The sequence below is a fragment of the Sorex araneus genome, chromosome 3, assembly GCF_027595985.1.
Source record: "Sorex araneus isolate mSorAra2 chromosome 3, mSorAra2.pri, whole genome shotgun sequence".
Lineage (NCBI taxonomy): Eukaryota > Metazoa > Chordata > Mammalia > Eulipotyphla > Soricidae > Sorex > Sorex araneus.
In genome coordinates this window covers 225,657,408-225,677,472 of record NC_073304.1, presented here as the reverse complement: position 1 = coordinate 225,677,472, position 20,065 = coordinate 225,657,408, and the positions used below count along the sequence as shown (strand labels likewise).

The following is a 20,065-nucleotide window of genomic DNA, read 5'->3' as shown; positions in this document are numbered from 1 at the left end:
TAGATCCTAGGGGCCGAGAGAGAGGCTCGGGGTTTAGGCGCTATCCTTGAACGTGGCCGATCCGGTCTAGATGCTTGCACCAGAAGGTCCTCCGTGAGCCCCTCCAGGAATGATTCCTAAACACAGAGGCTGGAGAAAGCCCTGAGCACTGCTGGGTGTGGCCCAAAGGGGCGGGGGAGGCAGGGGGGTGAGAAGCACATTTTGCTTGGCAGAGGCCCTGAAGCATTTCGCAATTCTAAGCCTCTTGGCTGTGGTAACTGGCTTGTGTTTTTCTGGCCAATGCCCCTTTTTATGCCAGAGTTCTGGTGTCCTCAAAGGCCTCAGGTGTTCCCATAGCGCCTCAGGTGTCTGCCCCAGAGGCATAGGGGGGAGGGCGGGGCGGGGCCAGCTTTAGTCAGGCCTTCCCACAGTTTGCTGTCCGTTGTAGAAATGCCAAAATGCTCCAATTCTAGTTGGTCTTCGACAACAACCCCGCCAGCTTGGCTCTGATGGTGGATCCCACCCACCTCTGATCTGCTGCAGGTGCAAGGAAAATGCTAACCTAATGTGTTCGTGTTAGGAGGTTGGAATGGAGGAAAAGGTCAGAACCTAGGGTAACATCGCTAACTTTAGTGGTTCCCAATTATTTGCTTTCAACGAATTCAAAATCGAAGGATTGTATCAATTTATTATATTTGGGCTTTAGATGATGATATTAAGCACAGTTTTTAAAATAAATGATTGTTGACAGGTAATTAAACAACAAAAAAAATTAAAGTGAAATTTTTTCATGGAAAAGTCTATTTAACCCTCTTATATGGGCACATTGTGCATAAGTTAGGAAAAAGGAAAGAAAAGTACAAAACTTTGTCTTACTTTAACTTTTAAAAATCCACATCCATAAACTAGTTAAGGGGAAAACAGTCCTTTGAAGTTTTTTTTTTCTTTTTGGGTCACACCTGACGATGCTCAGGGGTTACTCCTGGCTCTGCACTCAGGAATCACTCCTGGTGGTGCTTGGGGGACCGTATGGGATGCTGGGAATCAACCCCGGGTCGGCTGTGTGCAAGGCAAATATCCTACCCGCTGTGCTATCGCTCCAGCCCCTGAAGAAGTTATTTTTAATGAAAGTTTAATTTTAATTGAATATATGCTGTTTTGAACCAACCTATACCAAGTGTAACCCTTTAGAGTTTAGTAAGGTTACAAAATAATAATTTTTAAATTTCCATTTATACACATAGCTCTTACCAACAGATGTGACAAAACCCTCAGTTATAGACTTTAAAACATGGAAACAGGTTACTCATGGGATTAAAACTGTAAGTAGGACAGAATAGAATTATGGGAGGAGAAAAAGCAATCACGTGAAAGAAGAGCTTGTTCTTGGATTTTCAAAATAAGTGATATTGACTCTCAAATCATTATTTGAATAAAAATGAATCCAAATACAGTAGTTTGATCAAGTGTCCGTTTTACAAACACACTGGCACTACATATTTTTTAATGATTTACACTTGAGTTTATGAGTACTAAACCTAATGAGATAGAGGCCGAGAGATGGATTAAAGGGGTGTGTGCTGGTGGGTGTGGCTCAAAAACAAAACTAAACTATCAAATACCAACTTAAACATGTGTGTGTGTGTGAGAAAGGAGCAAAGTATATGTGTCTATGTGTATATGTGCATGCACTTTTAATGTGTGTGCTAAGCCACATTCCCAGCTGTCATAATTCTTAAAGGAATCCAGTGCTTTTTGGGATGACACCCCATTTCAGTGAGGCTGCATTGTTCTCAAAGCAGACTCCCTGGGAAGAAAGTGTGTCCTCTTTTGCCTGTGCTGCCTGGGTGAGAGTCTTTCTGTGTTTAACACTTTGGGAATGGATGGTCCTGGGGACTCCACTCATGCTTGGCAAGTGCTCCATGATTTAGCCACATCCGCAGCCCCTTCCGAGCTTAAATCAAAGTGTCGTTTAATCACAGAAAATGCACATGCATTTTCACACTCCTGTAACCTGTCCCCAGTCAAGAACAGTGAGGCCCCCAGAGTCCCTTAAATGTTTGGTTGAGTGCCACAGTCTCCCCCTGCTTCTGATCCCACATTTCTGGCCCAGGGACACTGACCCTACTCCCAGGGTTCTGGAGGGAACTCTGATGACCGTTATCTGCAGAGAATCGTGTCAACCTTGAATCCTGGTGACCCCCAAGTTGGCGCCTCACTGACTCCCTCCACAGCCAGGCAGAACCCTGTGACCACCCCCTTTCCCCTCCCCACTACAGTTCCTAGTGAAGGGGGTTGAGCGGATCACGGCTCTAGGAGTCAGAAATTCCCCACCTGGCCCAAAGTCAGAGCTGCACAGACTTTATTAGCGTGAGATACTCCGCTGCCTGCCAGTGTCTCAGAGTTTAGCCCATAATCGTTAGGGGTGCAGAGGGGGACATGCTGGAAGCTCTGGGCCCTGCTGTGCATCTTACAGAGGGTTTCTACCATCTCCTGCAGCTGGCAGCTCCTAAGAAGTTGCGCCCCAGGGGGCCGGGTTGGAGGTGGTGGGTAAATCCTGACCTGAAGATGAGCTCATGGACCTGAGCAAGGCCTCCATGGACCAGAAAGGCCTTCTCCTTTCTTCACCGCCCCCACCGCCGGTCTCCAGCCCCCAGCCATTGGCAGCTATTCTAGAAGACTTTTCAGAGACCCATGTTGGTGGCTATCCGCCTCTCCCAAATCTGTATTTCTCACCTCACCCATCTTTATCCCCCAAGGAGCTTTTATGTTGGTGGTCCCCTGGCTCTAGCTCCCTGCAACTCCAGGGTCCGAGCCATGTCTCTGGAAATCCAGCTGCTTGGGGACAGAGCTGAGGTGTTCAGGGACAGAGGGAAAGCGGGGGCCACAGACAAGTCCCTGTCCCTCCAGGGCAGGCAGCGATGAGGCCAGCGGGAACGGGGGCCCCTCGGGCCACTGGTGTTCCGGGGATAACGTCAGAGTTCTGTTCATCGCCACGGCCAGGTGAGGCTTCTTTCTGCTCTCCAGCCCACACTCGTCCAAGTCCCCACAGTGTGAGGCCTGGGAAGGCAAAAGAGAGGGGGGCAGGCAGTGTGGGGAGCCCCCCGCCACCCCAGGACCTCTGACTTCAGGAATACTAACTGTCCTGTGGCTGCCCTTGTCGCAGCTGTGGGCACTGGCCACAACCTGCAGTGGCCACCACTGTCCAGGCAGCCCCCGTCCGAGATGCCCACACCATCAAGCCCTCCCTCTCCCCCTTTCCCCTTCCCCCTCTCTCTTGCTCTCTCTTCCTCTTCCCCCCTCCCCCCTTGTCTATCCATCTTCCTCCTCTCTCTCCCTCCCTCCTTCTCCCCCCTCTTTCCCTTTGATCCTCTCCCTTTCTCTCTCCTCCTTCTCTTCCCCCAGAAAATTGAGGGTGCTTGGAGATGCGCCCCAGGAATCCCCTCCCCCTCTCACCTGTGTGTGGGGCAGACTGCCCGCCGGCCCCCAGGGGCCTGGACTGGAAGGACATAAGGCCTGGGCATTGGGAGCGGGGGTGCCCGGCACAGGGTCGCCGTGGCCGTGGGGCAAGGGCTGCTGAAGGAGCTGCAGGACCAGGCTGAGGTCTGAGGACATGCGGGATTCCAGCCTGTTGGACAGGATGGCATGGAACCCCCTCATCAGGGCTGCTGGGGCGGGTCCAGGTCAGGGTCAGGGGCGGGGTCAAGATCAGACTCAGGCTTGGCAAGGGCAGTTCTGTTCCTGAGGAAAGCTCTCAGGTTTGTAGCCTGAGGTTTTTTTTTTTGGGGGGGGGGGCGAAGCCTGCGGCCACTTGAGGCGATTTCCCCATCACCAGCCTCCGCCCGTGACACAGCAGTGAGTGTGCCCATCACACTCGGTCCTCAACAGAACACAGGCCTGGGGACTCTGATGAGCCGGGGTGGGGGCCGGGGGGTGAAGGGTCAGGCTGGGGAGCCCAGGCTATATGGCACCTGGCTCACCTTGCCACGGCAGCCCCCCTGCAGGGTACACCCCCTTTCTAGGGGCTCTGCACATGACCATGCTCCTCCCCTCTGCAGGGCCTCACGCGGCTGACCTGGGGCACTGTGGGGGACTTAGAGGAGGCCCCACTGCCCTCTGCCCTCCTGAGCTTCCAGCCGTGTGCCGGCCCACCAGGAGGGGGCACCCGTGCCTAGCCGGTGGGTGGGCCTCCGCAGCTGAGCGCCGAGGCACCCACCTGCTCATCTGCGTCTGGAGCTGCTCGAGCCTGGAGCCCAGGTCCTGACGCCAGCTGTCCGGGTCTCCCCGCAGGTTGGGGGGGCTGTGTCTCGACCCTGAGGGGACTTGTTGCAGCAACTCAGGCCAGAGGTCGGATCCATCTGAGAGGCTCAGGGAAGGAGCCGGCCCTGAGGGAGAAAGTGAAGCCCCGGCCGGCTGGGCACCCCCCCCCCCGCCACCTGCCACGGGAGGGTGGGGATCCCCTCCCGGAGGCTCTGGAGCATGAGGTCCTGCCACCCAGACCCAAGCTTCCACAGGGCCAGGCCAGGACTTGGGGTGGGCTAGCTCACGGGGGGCTTCCGGGGTGCTGCAGCCCGGCAGATCCCTGGGTGCCCCGCTGCGAAAGCCCAAAGGGGCTGGCTTGTATCCCAGCCTGTGGGGGCACCTTGCTTGGGCTGGGAGAGTATGGGAGGGATGGCGGGAGAGGGCGGGGGCCCTCTCCCACGGGCAGTGGATGAGAAGGGCCTGGGAAGGGGCAGGAGTTTGGGCAGGGGCTGGCTTTGCTCACCTGGCTGGTTGTCACTGAGGAACAAGCCTTGGGGGTCCCGGCCACCTGGAGCCTGTCGGGGGGATGACTGGAGACCCCCGCCTGCCTTGTGGGAACAAAAGCGCCAGGTAACGGGGACAACACAGGTGGGGGCGGGCCAAGCTACCCTTGCATATGCTCGCGTGCCTGGTTGGGCGGATGAACACACGTGCGTGGAAACATGAAGACCCCAGAGCTTGGGGAGATGCTGCCTTGAGCAGCACAGTTTGGGGGAGGTGGGGGTGGGGGCTTTCACATTTCCTGAACATCTTGGTACTTGCTCACGGACACAGGCTAGTGGAGGTGCTTACCGTGAACACGGAAGGAGCGGAGCCCCAAATCCATGCGGGAAGGCCCTCACACCCGTACTGTTTGCCTAGCCTCCCGACACTGGGGCTTGGGGGTGCCTGGGAACTGCAGATGCCCTGTCCATGGAGACACCTCCCTCCTGCCATGGTATCAAGCCATGAGCACTCGGGCCCTCCAGGCAAGGCTGTGTCAGGCGTCTCCTGGATATACCAGGTCAGAAGGGCAGAAAAGGGCAGAGGGAAGACAGCCGAGGCAAGGATGGGGAGGGCCATCCTAGCAAGCCCCCCCCCATTTCAGAGGAAGCATGGCGTTCATAGCAGCAGGGCCCTTCCACTGAGATGGGGCTGGCTCCATGCTAGGGACTCAGGCCAGAAGGCACCTGTTGGGGCTGAAGTGATAGTTCAGTGGGGAGGGCATTTGCCCTGTGCAAAGCAGACTCAGGTTCAATTCCCCAGAATCCTGTATGGTACCCTGAGCACGGCCAGGAGTGACTCCTGAGTGCAGAGCCAGGAGTAACCACTGAGCATTGTCAGGAGTGACCCAAAAAGCCAAAAAAAAAAAAAAAAAAAAAAAGAAGGCACTGTTTCTCCCTGTCAGGTACCTTCTACCCACTGGCCAAAGCCACTTCCGGTCAGCTGTCCCACTCCCTGGTCAGCCTGAGCTCACAGAAGTTTGATCTCTCCTGCACTCGCCTTGAGACATCTTTGGTTATTTCACTGCGTGAGTCTTTATTCTTCCATAACCTCCCTGGAAAAGTTTGCTTGTGAGGAGAGACAGTGCAATCACTGCTTCATACCCCTGGAGTCTGACACCCCGCACCCCTTGGACGGCAGCACGCTTGTTCTCTCCGCACAGCGTGACGTGGCGGGAAAAGCCTGCACTAGGGAGCCTCACAGACTTGAATCTTCGTTGCCACTTGTGCTCTTGGCTGTGTGGCTGTGTGACCCTGACCACCCGCTCACCCTCTTTAACCCTCAGTCTCCTCATCTGGTGAATGGGGCTAATAAAACCATTCAGGGCTTGCAGACTGCATGAGCTCGGGTCAAAGGAGCTGGCACTTGGCACAGAGTTGGTGCTTGATCAGCACACAGAGCGTTAGGCTGGCCGTGAGGGCACAGGATGTGGTTGGAAGAAGGGGAGGCGGTCATGGGGCTGGACAGATAGTACAGCAGGTAGGGCGCTTGCCTGGCACACAGTTGACCCAAGTTCAATCGCTGACATCCCATACAGTCCCCCAAGCCTAGCCAGGAGTGATCCCTGAGCTCAGAGCCAGGAGTAAGCACTGAACACCACCATCACCCCCAAAATAAAAGAAAAAGAAGGGGAAGTGGTTAAAAGGGTCCCCTGGCCTGAGAAGCCAAGCCTGGGCAGTACTGTCACCAGGACCAGAGGGCGCCCCCACCCTGGCCCACCCAGCCCAGACTCACGTCCCGCAGGTTGAAGGTGACCTCCAGCTTCCTCCAGAAGCTGTCCGCAAAGGTGGGGTACATGTCCAGCACCTCCAGCAGGTCCGCCCGCTGGATCTTGTGCAGGTCGCAGTAGGTCAGAGCCCGCACGTCAGCACTAGACTTGCCGGGCCGGGCATGGAGGCTAACGGGCTCCCCAAAGATGTCATTCTTTCCTGCCGGCAGAGAGGGCCACTCGTCAAGGCCTGGCCCCAAGCTCACGTCCGAACAGCCCCCTGAGAGCCCGTTAACTGTGATCTCCCCCACCCGCAACCTCACCCACCTCAGGGCTCCTGCCAGGGCTTGCTGCTTAGGAGTAAGCTCTGGGCAAAGCTAAATGTGCTGGCTAGGGGTGAGAAGGGAGGAGGAGGGGGAGGAAAATGAGGAGGAGGGGAAGGCGGGAGGAGGGGGGAGAGATGAGCAGGGGAGGGGAGGGTACGGAGGGGGAGGGAGTGAGGAGGTGTGAAGAGTGGGTAGACTGGGGAGAAGGGGTGAGAAGGGTGAAGAGGAGGAGGGGTGAAAAGGGTAAAGGGAAGGAAGAGGGGCGAGGGGGGAGTAGAATGAGAAGGTGAGGAGGGGTGTGGAGAGGTGAGAAGGGTGAGGAGGAGATGAGGAGGTGCTAAGAAGGGGTAAGCAGGGGTGAGCAGGGGTGAGGAGGGTGCCCTTTCCCAGACCCTCCCTCCATGAGGGTCCGGCCTACCATCTCCATCCCTCTCTGTACCCACTCTATCAGCTTCCATTGTCCCCACTGCTAGGGGACAGTAGGAGGCCCCCTTCTCAGCCTGCCCTGCTGCTATCCGAGCACAGGGAATCCAGGACAGGAGCACGGTTCCCAGGAGGCAGAGACAGGGACTTCTCCATGTGGGCGTCCACGTGTTCAGGGGGTGTAGGCCACCAGGTGTAAACAGAAACCCACCAATTCTCTCCTAACCCCCAGAAATGGGCACACAAGCCACCAAGGGTGAGTCTTGGAGATGGGAAGAACCAAGACTTGGGGGGGGGGGCCAGAGGAGGGAGAGGCTCATTCCCCCAGATGAGCAGGGGGTCCCAGAGGGAGTGAGTGTGGAGGGAGGCTGCACCCTCAGGAGTAGGGGCACCGGGCAGAGGGCCAGCCTGGGGACAGCACTGCAGGGTGGGAGCCGGAGCCTGTCCCCGCGGCCCTGATGGCACTCTGACACCCTTTCCTGAAGGATGCCCAGCCCCCCAACTCGGGAAGCCACACAGGGGTGCTCATGGCTGCTACAGACGCCATGACGGATAGAGGCCAGGATCAAAACTCTTCACCAAGAAGGGGACTGAGGCACAGGGAGAGAAGGGACTCTCCAGGGCGACAGCTGGATCCCAGCAGTTTGTCATTTGGGCAACAGGCTAGGGATAAAGGATTATGATTGAAAGTTCATTTCCCTTCGGGACAAAAAGAGGATTTCAGGTCTCTGATGGAAACTTAGATTAGACCAGTATCTAAAATATTAATGATCATTATTAGCCCTTCCACGTGGATGGCATGTGCCTGGGAAGGCTGGGAGCCAGCCTTGAGGGGCTGCCAGGCAGAGTGACAGTGAGCAAGGACACAAAGTGGGGGCAGGGGGCGGGGGGGTCAGAGAACTGTGTCTCGTGGGGCTGGAGTTTGAAGTAAGGTGGAGGGGGCAGGGATTTGGCGGTCAAACTGGGAAGACCACGCCATGCACAGGGAGTTATGTGGTCCAGGGACCCAGGGGGACCATGGAAGGATTTGGAGCAGAGAAAGTGTGGACAGATGTGAATTTCAGGCAAAAGGGGAGAGATAGGACATGGGGGTGTCCAGGCGGGACCCGGGCAAGGACCAGGAGACGGGTGTGGGACAAGGGTGGAACTAAACAAGGGTGGAACTAAACAAGGGTGGAACTAAGGAGAAAACAGGGCCTTGCGTCTGCCTGGGAGGGGAGGGTGGGGCAGGAAGGGAGGATGCGGCTGCCCTGGCTGACTCCCAGGTCTGGTCACAGGAATGGGGATCCCAGAGGCTCAGCGTTGAGGGAAGAGGATGGATTCAGGCTGAGAGCCTGTGGCCTGGCTCTGGTCATCCTCAGAGAGACGCAGAATATTTGGGTCTAAGGAAATGAGCACAAAGCCCTGGGGTTCGTGTGCCCAGTGTGGAGGTGAGACCATGGGGCCAAGGAGCTGGCCCAGAGAGCAGCTCACCTGGTGACCATCCACCAAGCAGGTCAGAGGAAGGAGTGTGTGTGGGGGTAGCCCTGGGGGGCTCTTTGGAGGGGCAGGAGGAGATCCTGGGGGTACAGCAGGTCTGAGGTGGGGCTCAGGGGCTCAAGGAGGGTGGGGGTGGGGAGTCAAGGAAGATGAGAGTTGAGAAGAGACCCGTATGGCTCTGGGAGGCAAGGGTGCGAGGGGGACCCCAGATCTGAGAGGCGGCAGAGGTTGTGAGTGTCCCAGAACTGCCCCTGGCCAGGGCCGGAACCCTAACCCTTCCTGCAGGAAGATGCGGGAGATGAAGCATTTGGTGGTCCCTCAGAGGCAGGGGCTAGACTGGGGAGGCCCTGCCCGCTCCAATCAAAGCAAACGCTGACTGTCACCTGGGGCTTCCTAAGACAGGAAGTTGGCAAGGATCTGGCCTGGCTAAGGAACCCCGGGTAGCGCTGACCAGCTCGCCCTCTCTGAGCCTCGATTTCCCTTTCGGGAGCATGGGCTCCCGGAGCCGGCCAGGCTCGGGTTTTTAAGGACTCAGTTGCGGGTTGAGTCGGGTTCCCCCCTGGAAGGCCCAATGCTGGGTCAGCGCCGCAGAGGCGCCAGGCTCCCGGGAGGACAGCGGCCGTCGGGCCCGCTTACCCAGGATGGCCACCACCACGTCGTCGCGCAGGATCTCGATGGAGCCGCGGGAGATGAAGTAGAGCGTGGACAGCACGTCGCCGAGGTGCACCAGCGTGTCCCCGGGCGGCGCGTGCGTGGTCTTGAACTTGACGGCGAGCGCGCGCAGGCAGCCCTTGCTGGCGCCGCGGAAGGCGGGGCAGTGCTGCAGCGGCGCGCGGTGCAGGTGCAGGCAGATGTCGGCCTGCAGGCACTCGGGGAAGCCCTTGAGCACCTGCGGGGAGCGGGGGAGCGGGGAGCGGGGGCTGCGGGCGCGCCCGGGACCCGTGGGACCCCGGCCTCCCCGTGGTGCACGCGCCGGGCGACGGGGCTCACCGCGTTCATGTCGATGCCGTTGGTGTAGGACCAGGCGTGCTGGAAATACTCCTCCAGGCGCTGGCGCAGCGGGTTGGGGATCTGGTGGAAGCGGATGAACTCCCGCACGCGCAGCATCTGCGTGTGGTAGCGCGCCGTGCCCGAGTACAGCCGCTGGATGATGGCCGACACGTTGCCGAAGATGCTGGCGTACATGAGCGCTGCGGGGGAGGGGGTGTGTGGGAAGGGGTTGTCGTGGGCAGTGAGCGCCTCTTCACAGCCCCGCCCACGCACGCACAGCCCACGCACGCACACACGCGCACGTACATACACACAGGCATGCATGCACACTCAGGCACACACAAACACACACGCACACTCACAGAAATACACACGCGCACACAAAGATACACACATGCATGCACACACATGCATGCACACACACATGCACATACATACACACAGGCATGCATGCACACACAAACACACGCACACACACTGATACACACATGCATGCACATACACATGCATGCACACACACATGCATGTACATACAGGCATGAATGCACACTCAGGCACACACAAACACACACAGAAATACATACATGCACACATATGCGTGCACACAGACACACATGCGTACACATACATGCACACTCACAAACACACGCCTGCACACTCCCTGTGCCCAGAGCCCTCTCCAGAGCAAACATCAGGTCTGACCTGGGCACCTGGAGGACAAAGGCCCTCTATGCACTGCTTTGTCCCTCTCTGGCATCTCTCCCACCCACCCCCACCCCTCAACCAAACTACTAGAGAGAATTAAAAAAGAAAGAACTAGGGCAATGCACTTTTTTAAGCTCACTTTTGTTTTCTCTTTCAAGTTGTAAGGGTATAACGAAGGGAAAACTCGGTTCCCCCCCTTCCTCTCTTCTGGTTGTTTTTGTTTTTCTGGGCTTTCACATCTCTAAATACTTTGAACATGACAACTTAATCTACGTGTAAAATTCCACACTGCCTCTCATGTTCCTAGCCCCGGTGTCTTGGAGGCAGGAACTGGGTCTCCGTAGAGCTTCTGGCAATGGGGACCTTCCGTTTCTTGGCCTGTAAGCTGGGATCACAGCACGGCCTTCATGGGAACAGAGCATGGGCCTTGGCTGGTGCCACTGTACCAGGCAGAGCACTGGGTTCTGTCTAATGTTCAACACAGTGACCAGGGACACTCCCAGCTGTCCTTGGTGCCCACGTGGTGCTGGGGATAAAAATCTCAGGCTCCCATGTGTCAAGTATATGCTCCAGCTCTTTGACTTATCACCCCAATCCACATCTTAAAATTCTTTCTATCTCTCTTTCTCTTTCTTCCTTTCTTTTTCTTTCTTTCTTTCTTTCTTTCTTTCTTTCTTTCTTTCTTTCTTTCTTTCTTTCTTTCTTTCTTTCTGTCTTTCTTTCTTTTTTCTTTCTGGGGTCATACCCTGAAACGCTCAGGAGTTACTCCTGGCTCTGCTCAGGATACCATATGGGATGCTGGAAATTGAACCCTGGGTTGGCCGTGTGCAAGGCCAATGCCCTACCCACTGTGCTGTCCCTCCAGCCCCTCTTTCTTTCTTTCTTTCTTTCTTTCTTTCTTTCTTTCTTTCTTTCTTTCTTTCTTTCTTTCTTTCTTTCTTTCTTTCTTTCTTCCTTTCTTTCTTCCTTCCTTTCCTTCCTTCCTTCCTTCCTTCCTTCCTTCCTTCCTTCCTTCCTTCCTTCCTTCCTTCCTTCCTTCCTTCCTTTTTCTTGGCTTTTGGCTTTTTTTTTGGGTCACACTTGGCGATGCTCAGGGGTTACTCCTGGCTATTCACTCAGGAATTACTCCTGGTGATGCTCAAGGGACCATATGGGATACCAGGAATAGAACACTGGTCAGCTATGTGCAAGGCAGACATCCTACCCACTGTACTATTACTCTGGCCACTCTTTCTTATTTCTTCTTCTTCTTTTTTGCTTTTTGGATCACACCCAGCGATGCACAGAGATTACTCCTGGCTCAAGCACTCAGGAATTTCTCCTGGCAGTGCTTGGGGGACCATATAGGATTCTGGGAATCGAACCCAGGTCGTTGCGTGCAAGGCAAACACCCTACCCTCTGTGCTATTGCTCCAGCCCCTTTCATTTCTTCTTTAAAATGTTGTGGCCACACTCAACTGTGCCTAGAGCTTACTCCTTTCTCTGAGCTCAAGAATCACTCCTGGGGGGGCCTCTGGGATCCTAGGTGGTAGCCGGGGGTCCAACTGGGGTGGGTTGTGTATGAGTCAAGCACCTTCACCCCTTGCCCTATCTCTCCAGTAAACATTTTATTTTTTTTTTCTTTTTGGGTCATATCCCGCAATGCACAGGGGTTACTCCTGGCTCTGCACTCAGGAATTACCCCTGGCAGTGCTCAGGAGCCATATGGGCTGCTGGGATTCGAACCCGTGCTGGCCGCGTGCAAGGCAAGCCACCCTAACTGCTGTGCTATTGCTCCAGCCCCGACATTTAAAATTTCTTCATAAATGTCTTTTACCCAGGGCTAAAGTGAGCAATTGAGCTTGGGTCCCGGTGCCTGGCGCAGAGGCAGGAATGAACAGGGACATCGCATCCTGTGGCCATACCCAGTGGATGGGGGACCCCTCCCGGCAGCCCTACTGTGCTGCCCACAGAGCCAGCCCTAGGAGAGACGCCAGGGGCACTCACAGCCGATGAGCATGACGCAGATGGAGAAGACCTTCTCGGAGTTGGTGTTGGGGGAGACGTTGCCGAAGCCCACGCTGGTGAGGCTGCTGAAGGTGAAGTAGAGCGCCGTGACGTACTTGTCCTGCACCGAGGGGCCCGAGGCCGGGTCGCTGCTGTTGTAGTGCTTGCCCAGCTGCGTGCCCAGGCTGTCCAGCCAGCCAATCTTGGGCTCCAGGTAGGGGCGCTCCACGTTGCCGATGGCGTACCAGATGCAGGCCAGCCAGTGGGCGATGAGCGCGAAGGTGCACATGAGCAGGAAGAGTACGGCCGCCCCATACTCCGAGTAGCGGTCCAGCTTCCGCGCCACGCGCACCAGCCGCAGCAGCCTTGCCGTCTTCAGCAGCCCGATCAGGGTGGTGGTCTGCAGGGGCGGGGAGCAAGACACAGGCGGGGAAAGGGCGAGGTGCGTGTCAGGCCTTGAAAGAGTGAGTGCAAATGCAGGATCGCATCTGGCCCACTGGTACATATGGTCACACAGTCATTCAACAAACACTCAAAAGACCCGGCTGCTCTGATCCAGTTCTCGAGCACTAGAGCTGGGGCACTGCGGAACCTTAAAACCCTCTTGCCTAAAGCTCCAGCAGTGTGATGGTGGCCAGGCAGAAGCCCTGGAGGGAACAGGGAGGAAGGGGAGGTCGAGTCTGCAGTTAGAGGAGGGGAGGCCTGAGGAGCCAGGCTGCATCTCCAGGCAGCGGGGAAGGTGGGGAGAGGGCATCCCGGCAGAGGGAGCAGCAGGCACAAAGGCGGGAGTGAAGTGACGGACAGCAGAGTGGCAGACCGCCCAGGTGGGAGACAGGAGCCCGGAAGGAGGGCAGGGGCTGCTCTTGGAGCTCCAGGGGTCCCTAAAGAGCTTTTTGATCCCAAGCCTTCGGGGAGCCTCTGCAAAAAAAAAAAAAAAAAATCCCAGGGCGCAGCCCAAGGTATGACCAGAAATTCACTCTGGGGACTTAAGGGTGGTGGAGCCTGGGACAGGCAGGGGCAGGGGTCGGGAGGGGGCTCAGAGATGAGTTTGCTGGAAGGGCGTGGCCGTGGGAGCATGAGGAGCCCTGTTGGACAGCTGTGGGGTTGGGGGTGCAGTGGCTGGAACCCAGACGTCAGAGCTGATTCGAATGGAATGCTGATCCCCAGGCGAGGGGTAACAGGACACAGTGGGGCTAAGAGCTCTGAGAGGCGGATGGAAGGAAATAGACCCAGTCACCTGTGGGGGTGGGGTAGCCCAGTGGAGGGGCTGTGGGAGCAGAGGATCAGGCGGTACTGGTTCTTCCCTCTCCCTCTCTCTTTCTCTTTCTTTCGCTCTTTCTTTTCTCCTTCCTTCCCTCCCTCCCTCCCTTCCTCCCTCCCTCCCTTCCTTCCTTCCTTCCTTCCTTCCTTCCTTCCTTCCTTCCTTCCTTCCTTCCTTCCTTCCTTCCTTCCTTCCTTCCTTCCTTCCCTCCCCCCTCCCTCCCTCCCTTCCTTCCTTCCTTCCTTCCTTCCTTCCTTCCTTCCTTCCTTCCTTCCTTCCTTCCTTCCTCCTTCCTTCTTTTAATTTCATTTCTTTTTTGGTCACACCCAGCTGTATGGCTTACCCCTGGCTCTATGCTCAGGGATCACTTCTGGCAGGCTCGGGGGACCATATGGGATGCTGTGGATTGAATCCAGGTTGACCACATGTAAGTGCTGTACCTGCTGATTCCCTTTCTAGCTCATCGGGGTTGAAAGTCACCCAAGGGCAAGGAGGGTCTACAGGCATGTCCATCTCAGAGGGACAGAACTGTGGGCCAATCAATGGCCATCGGGAGACAGACTCTGATTAGAGCCTGTTCCCAGACAAGGGGTAGAGGGGAGACCCCAGATGCCCTTTTCTTTGTTTTTAGGGATAACTGGGGGCCACACTGGGCTGTGTTCAGGGTTTACTCCTGGCTCTGTGCTCAGGGATCACTCCTGGTGATGCTTGGTGGACCCTATGGTGTACCAGGGATTGAACCTGAGTCGGCCATATGCAAGGCAAGCATCTTAGCCCTGTACTATCCTCCACTTGCCTTGGCAAAGGTGCCCAAGTCAGGGACTCTCGCACCCAGGGCGGGGTGTGCTCACCTCATCTGAGCCCGTGCGGAAGATGAGCAGGTCGAAGGGGATGGCGGCCACCATGTCGATGAGGAACCAGCCCTTGAAGTAGTGCACGGCGATACGGCGGGGGTGGCTCACCACCTCGTCGTTGGCGTTGACGTAGGTGGTGCGGAAGTTGATGATGATGTCCACCACAAACATGATGTCCACAATGAGGTCCACCACGGTGAGGGGGCTGCAGGTGTAGCCGCAGGCCCCGCGCCGGGACTCGTCCTGGTCACTAAGCAGGAAGGCGGCCGAGTAGGGCGTGAAGATGGCCGTGTAGATGACCAGCAGCAGGATGAGCCAGTCCCACACGGCCTTGAAGGGGCTGTAGTGCAGCAGCGTCCCGCGGTGCAGCCGTGGCGTCTGCAGCTTGTACTCGGGCAGCACGTCTGCGCCCAGGGACAGGACCTGGCGGGGGTGTGGCATGGTCAGAGGTGGGGAGGGAGGCGAGGATGAGATGGGAGCAGGGAGGCCTGGAACCGGAGTCACGGGAGGGGAGGCCAGGATAGGATACAGGGACGAGGAGGCAAGTTTGTAGAGGACAAATATGTTGGAAGAACAGAGAGGGGGTGGGGTATAGGGAGGAGGGGCACAGCTCTGTCCCCTGGTGCCTCGCTTCTATTTTTGGGGGGGAAGAGGGGGGCAGGTATCGCTGGCAGCTCAGGGATCACTCCTGGCTCTGTGCTCAGGGGCCACTCCTGGCTCTGTGCTCAGGGACCACTCTGGGCTCTGGGCTCAGGGGCCACTCTGGGCTCTGGGCTCAGGGCTTCCTCTTGGCTCTGTGCTCAGGGGTCCCTCCTGATGGTGTTCTGGGGACTATATGCAGCCCCCAGATTTACAGCCAGAATTTGACCCTGGGTCATGGCCGCAGTTACATGCTGAATTACTTGAACCTTTTACTCTCTCTCTGGCCCATGCCTAGCTTCTTAAACTGGGTGGCCCCATGAACCTGGGGTTCACAAAGAGTTTTGCAACAATCAATGTGCAGCAACTGAACAGTCACTCGGAACCAACCAGGAACCAGAGGCTTTTCTATATGCAGCCCCCAGATTTACAGCCAGAATTTGACCCTGGGTCATGGCCGCAGTTACATGCTGAATTACTTGAACCTTTTACTCTCTCTCTGGCCCATGCCTAGCTTCTTAAACTGGGTGGCCCCATGAACCTGGGGTTCACAAAGAGTTTTGCAACAATCAATGTGCAGCGACTGAACAGTCACTCGGAACCAACCAGGAACCAGAGGCTTTTCTGGCAGCACTTTGCAGGGGTTCGACTAGGGAAACTGAAGAAATCCCTCAGGCACAGCCCAGTCTGGTGGGGAGGGAGCAGGGCCTGGTTCGTGTCTTCTGGGATCATTGTCCTGGTGGGCTTGGGAGGGCCTGGGGTCAGGGCCTCCAGTGGAAAAGTTTCCTGGGACTTTCTTCTTGCCTCCCACCTTCCCCCCCGCAACCTCCAGGCCCGGGAGGCGGCAGATTCCCGAGGTGCTGCTGGCCGCCTGCCTCCCCTGGCTCCAGGAACGGCTGTTAGGCCAGAGCCCAGCAGGACAGGAGGCGGCAGCTCCCACCAGACCCCAGAGAGACTGGACAGTCACTGGCTCCGCCTGCTCAGGCCCAGGCCCGGGGGCGACCTGAGAAAGGCCCAGCTCTGACCATCCCACCACGAGAGCCGCACCTGGGTCACCTTCTCGGTGACGTTCTGCGTCCGTTCCACCACTTTGTGGGGTGCAATGATCTCAATTTCCGTGCTGGAGCTCGAGCGGTGCTTCTCCAGGTTGAATTCCACAAAGTTGAGCGTGAACTGCGGGATCTGGCTGATGGTCCTGTACTTGACCTTGCCCGCGTCGGGGCCCTGTGCACTGGACCTGCCCTGGGCGCCCTCTGAAACCGGGACCAGGGTCAGCGCAGCCCGGAGTGGACTGTTTCATCAGGCCCTCCCCCTCCGCCCCCCGCCCCTCTCCCAGGGCTGCCTCACCCCGCCTCACCGGAGCCCAGGAGACTCTGGGACAGCAGGCGCTGGGACAGGCTACGGCTCCCGCTCTTGGCCAAGAGCTGGGCCAGGTCCTCGAAGTTGAGGATGAACATGATGACAGCCCCGTCCTCGTTCTTCACAGGCACCACGTCCACCAAGCAGCGGAAGCTGGAGGCTGCAACCAAGTCCCATTGGTGGGGGGGTCGGTCAGTCACTGAAGGGGTCCTTTCCCACAGTGACCTGGCCTGGAAGGGCTGGGGGCTGGCTTCGATCCCATTCAGCTGAGGCCATCTGGATGGTGACGAGTTACTGGGCAGAGGCTGGTGGCACTGCACAGCAGGTCCCCTCCCACCGGGTGCCCCTGGACAGAGGTGGGAGAGATGCTAAACTGCTCATTAGCAGAGAGCATCAGCACAAGTGCATGCTGGGCCCTCCGCTCAGGGCTTGCCTCTTGGTTTGCTTCTGCGGTAATTAAAGCAGAGCAGCTGGGTGAATTAGTGGGGAGGGGAAGTGGGGCACTCCCCACTCCCCCACCCATGGAGCTCTGGCCAGCTTGGACTTTAGATGGGTCCATATTCCCATCTCCCAAAGATGCCCCCCTTCCCTGGAGCCAAGAAGGAGCTCTTGGTTGAAAACACACTAAGTGCTGGGCACTGAGCCAGTTGGCACATTAGGCCTTGAGCTCTGTTGTGGAGCCCTGTGGATCCTTGGGGGGCAGCCCAGACCCCGTTCTCCAGACAAGAGCCTGGATTCTGAGAATCAGACCTCCTGGGCTGGCAGGCAGAGGGAAAGAGAGGCTGGGTGCTGGGTTATGGGATCAGACATGGAGATGACCCAGGGTACACGCAGGGGGACGTGTGAGGTTGGTCCTAGACCACTTGGACAGCCCAGACATCATGATCAGCCCCACTGGGCTCCGGGGTCCTTTGTCCACTGCATGGGCAGGGCTGGGGAGAAGGCTGAGGTGGAGCCCAGCCAAGGGCTGGCTGGCCACCCCACAAGTTCCTCTCCAGAGTACTGGAGGCCCCCCAATTCTCAAATCCAACTGCTGCTGGGAGGGTCAAGCCCAACAATCAGGCCCCAGAGGGGAAACATGTAAATCAGATGGAGATCTGCCTCCCCCGGGCAGCCCAGAGCCTGTCCAGTGTAGCAGCTTATTGAACAGAATGAAAGAGCCAGTGAGAAGTGGGCTGGGCAGGGGGTGTTGGCAGAACAGCCCCTCTCTGGAGGTCTGCTTTGGCGCCCCCATTCCTTGCTGCCTCCTCGCACCATGAGCAGCGAGCAGGCTGCGGGGGGCGAGCTGAGACCCCGCTCGCTCCTCCCTCCCTTGCCTCCCTGCAAGCAGGAATCTCTGGGATCAGATTCCCAGACAAGCCCCAGGCAGCCACCTGCCAGCTGCTGTGCTGGGAGACACCCACCCCAGGGGGTGTCACTCATCACCCACCCAAGCCCTTGGGGACCGACTTCTTCAGGCACAAGGGGCCCCAGGGTACACCCCTCTGCAGGCACACACACACCCTGTCACTGGCCAAGCCTATCGCTCTCGGGAGCCTGAGCCCAGCGAGGCTTGACCCTGGGAAACCTCCTTGGCCGGCGGCCTGTGGCGCTGTCTCCAAGACCAGGCTCCGTCCTTCCTCTGGCACTGCTGAGATGCGGCCTGGCAGGGCTCAGAGGGCCCTGCTGGCACGGGCCCGGCTCCAGGCTCTCTGTGGAGCTGGAAGCTGCCAAAGGCCAGATTTCAAGTGGCTGTTCCAGGGATGCCAATGGGGAGACTCAGCCTGGGAATGGATTGAAGACCAGAGCATTCTAGAATTCTACCCAGGATTCAGACCTGCCTGAAAAACATGCGCTCAGCCTGTTGAGCTATATATTTCTCTGGCTGTCCTGTTGAGGAAGTTTTTCATTTTTTCTTCCTTCCTTCCTTCCTTCCTTCCTTCCTTCCTTCCTTCCTTCCTTCCTTCCTTCCTTCCTTCCTTCCTTCCTCCCTTCCTTCCTTCCTTCATTCCTTCCTTCCCTCTCTCTCTTTCTTCCTTCCTTTCTTTCTTTCTTTCTTTCTTTCTTTCTTTCTTTCTTTCTTTCTTTCTTTCTTTCTTTCTTCCTTTCTTTTTTCTTTTGTTGGTGGGGGGGGCACTTGGGCCTTAGCTAGCAGTGCTCAGGGACCAAGTGATGCAGGAAGCCAACTAGGGTTAGCCATATGCAAGGCCAGTGTCTTACCCAAACACTATCTCTCTGACCCCTGACACTTCCTTTGAGCCTCCCTCAGGCTCTTCTTTCTCAGCCACAGCTTGAAGTCCATGTGTAACTGATTAACAGCATTCGGGTAAAAGGTGGGTGAGGAAGTCACTCCAGGTAGGCTGGATGGGTTGGTGTTCCTGTGCCCTTGGCCCACCCACAGAGCAGCAGTCGCAGTCTGCCTTGATTTCCCTCCCAAGCTTCTTCTTGAGCCCATCTCTGACCCAGGGCCACAGATCTGTCTGCCTCTGGGACACGGAGCTCCTCTCAGCCTCCTGCTCCCAGGGATGGGAATGAGAAGGGGAGGAAGGAGAATCTATCAGAGTGGGAGCCTGCCAAGTGAGAATTTGCTTCAGGGCCCTTCCCAAAGCCCTGGAGTTAGGGCTGAGGAAGCAAGGAGGGAAACGCCCTTAGGCAGATCTGTAAGGTGGTTGTGAAAATTATAGAGTATTGTTAATTTAATTTTTGTTCTGTTTTTTGGTAACCACAGTGATACTCAGGGCTTACTCCTGACTCTGTGCATAGGAATTAACCCTTGCCGGCTTAGGAGACCATATGGGATGCCAGGGATTGAACTTGGGTCTGCTGCTTGCAAGGCAAGCGCCTGACCCGCTGTACTCTCACTTCAGCCCCATACAAAAGTATTGTGTGTCCAGAGTGGACCATGAGTAAACACAATCACAGAGCATCACTTACTTCCCTTTGAGTAATGCGGGTCAGGAAGATCCTTTTCTGAGTTTCAAGTGAATTTCAGGCAAGCCTAGGTAGTCAAGGCTTGACGATAGGCCATGGAGAGGATCGGGGCAGGGCTGGGGTACGCCGTGAGTAGGGGTATAAGGACTGTGGCTACTTTCCTATTTGCAGCACCAGCCTTCAAGACTAGATCCATAAGGTCCCTTCTGAGAGCTCAGTGACCTTATCCAAAAGACCTGAGTCTGACCTCAGAGGCTCAAGACTTGACCTTGACCTTTGTCCCACGCCAAGCACAGAGAGACTGCTGAGAAGACCCTCACAACCGGGACACTCCTTGCAATCAGGCTTACATCCCTTCAATCGGGTGGAGCTATGGAAAGGGACAGAGAATGAACTTGGTTCCTCACTTCTTGCTGTCCCATCCCCGGGACCCTTCTCACTCCCCTGACTGTCACCTCCTCTCTGCAATGATATGAGGAGGTGAGGTCACAGCTTTTAAAAATATTCTGACTTCATTAACCCTGTAAGTGCTGTCAGACTAACCCTGGGTTGTTCTCAGCGCCCTAATTGCACTCCTACCTAGCCCACCTGCAGCAGCAGTGACTGGTCAGGGGGACTGTTGGGACCCGCTCAAGCACTTAATTATACACACACACACACA

General features: G+C 56.7%; 1 protein-coding gene across 1 annotated transcript in view; it reads right to left on the bottom strand.

Moving 5' to 3' along the window:
- Positions 1-2,324: 2,324 nt before the first annotated feature.
- KCNH6 (potassium voltage-gated channel subfamily H member 6) overlaps positions 2,325-20,065 on the bottom strand; it is a 19,892-nt gene continuing 2,151 nt past the window's right edge. The window contains 12 exon segments of the mRNA XM_055133824.1: positions 2,325-3,039; positions 3,436-3,607; positions 4,196-4,364; positions 4,745-4,829; positions 6,499-6,692; positions 9,337-9,589; positions 9,691-9,890; positions 12,382-12,781; positions 14,494-14,919; positions 16,183-16,388; positions 16,493-16,654; positions 17,118-17,210. Coding sequence (XP_054989799.1) covers positions 2,767-3,039; positions 3,436-3,607; positions 4,196-4,364; positions 4,745-4,829; positions 6,499-6,692; positions 9,337-9,589; positions 9,691-9,890; positions 12,382-12,781; positions 14,494-14,919; positions 16,183-16,388; positions 16,493-16,654; positions 17,118-17,210 — 2,633 coding nt within the window. The 3' untranslated portion in view covers positions 2,325-2,766.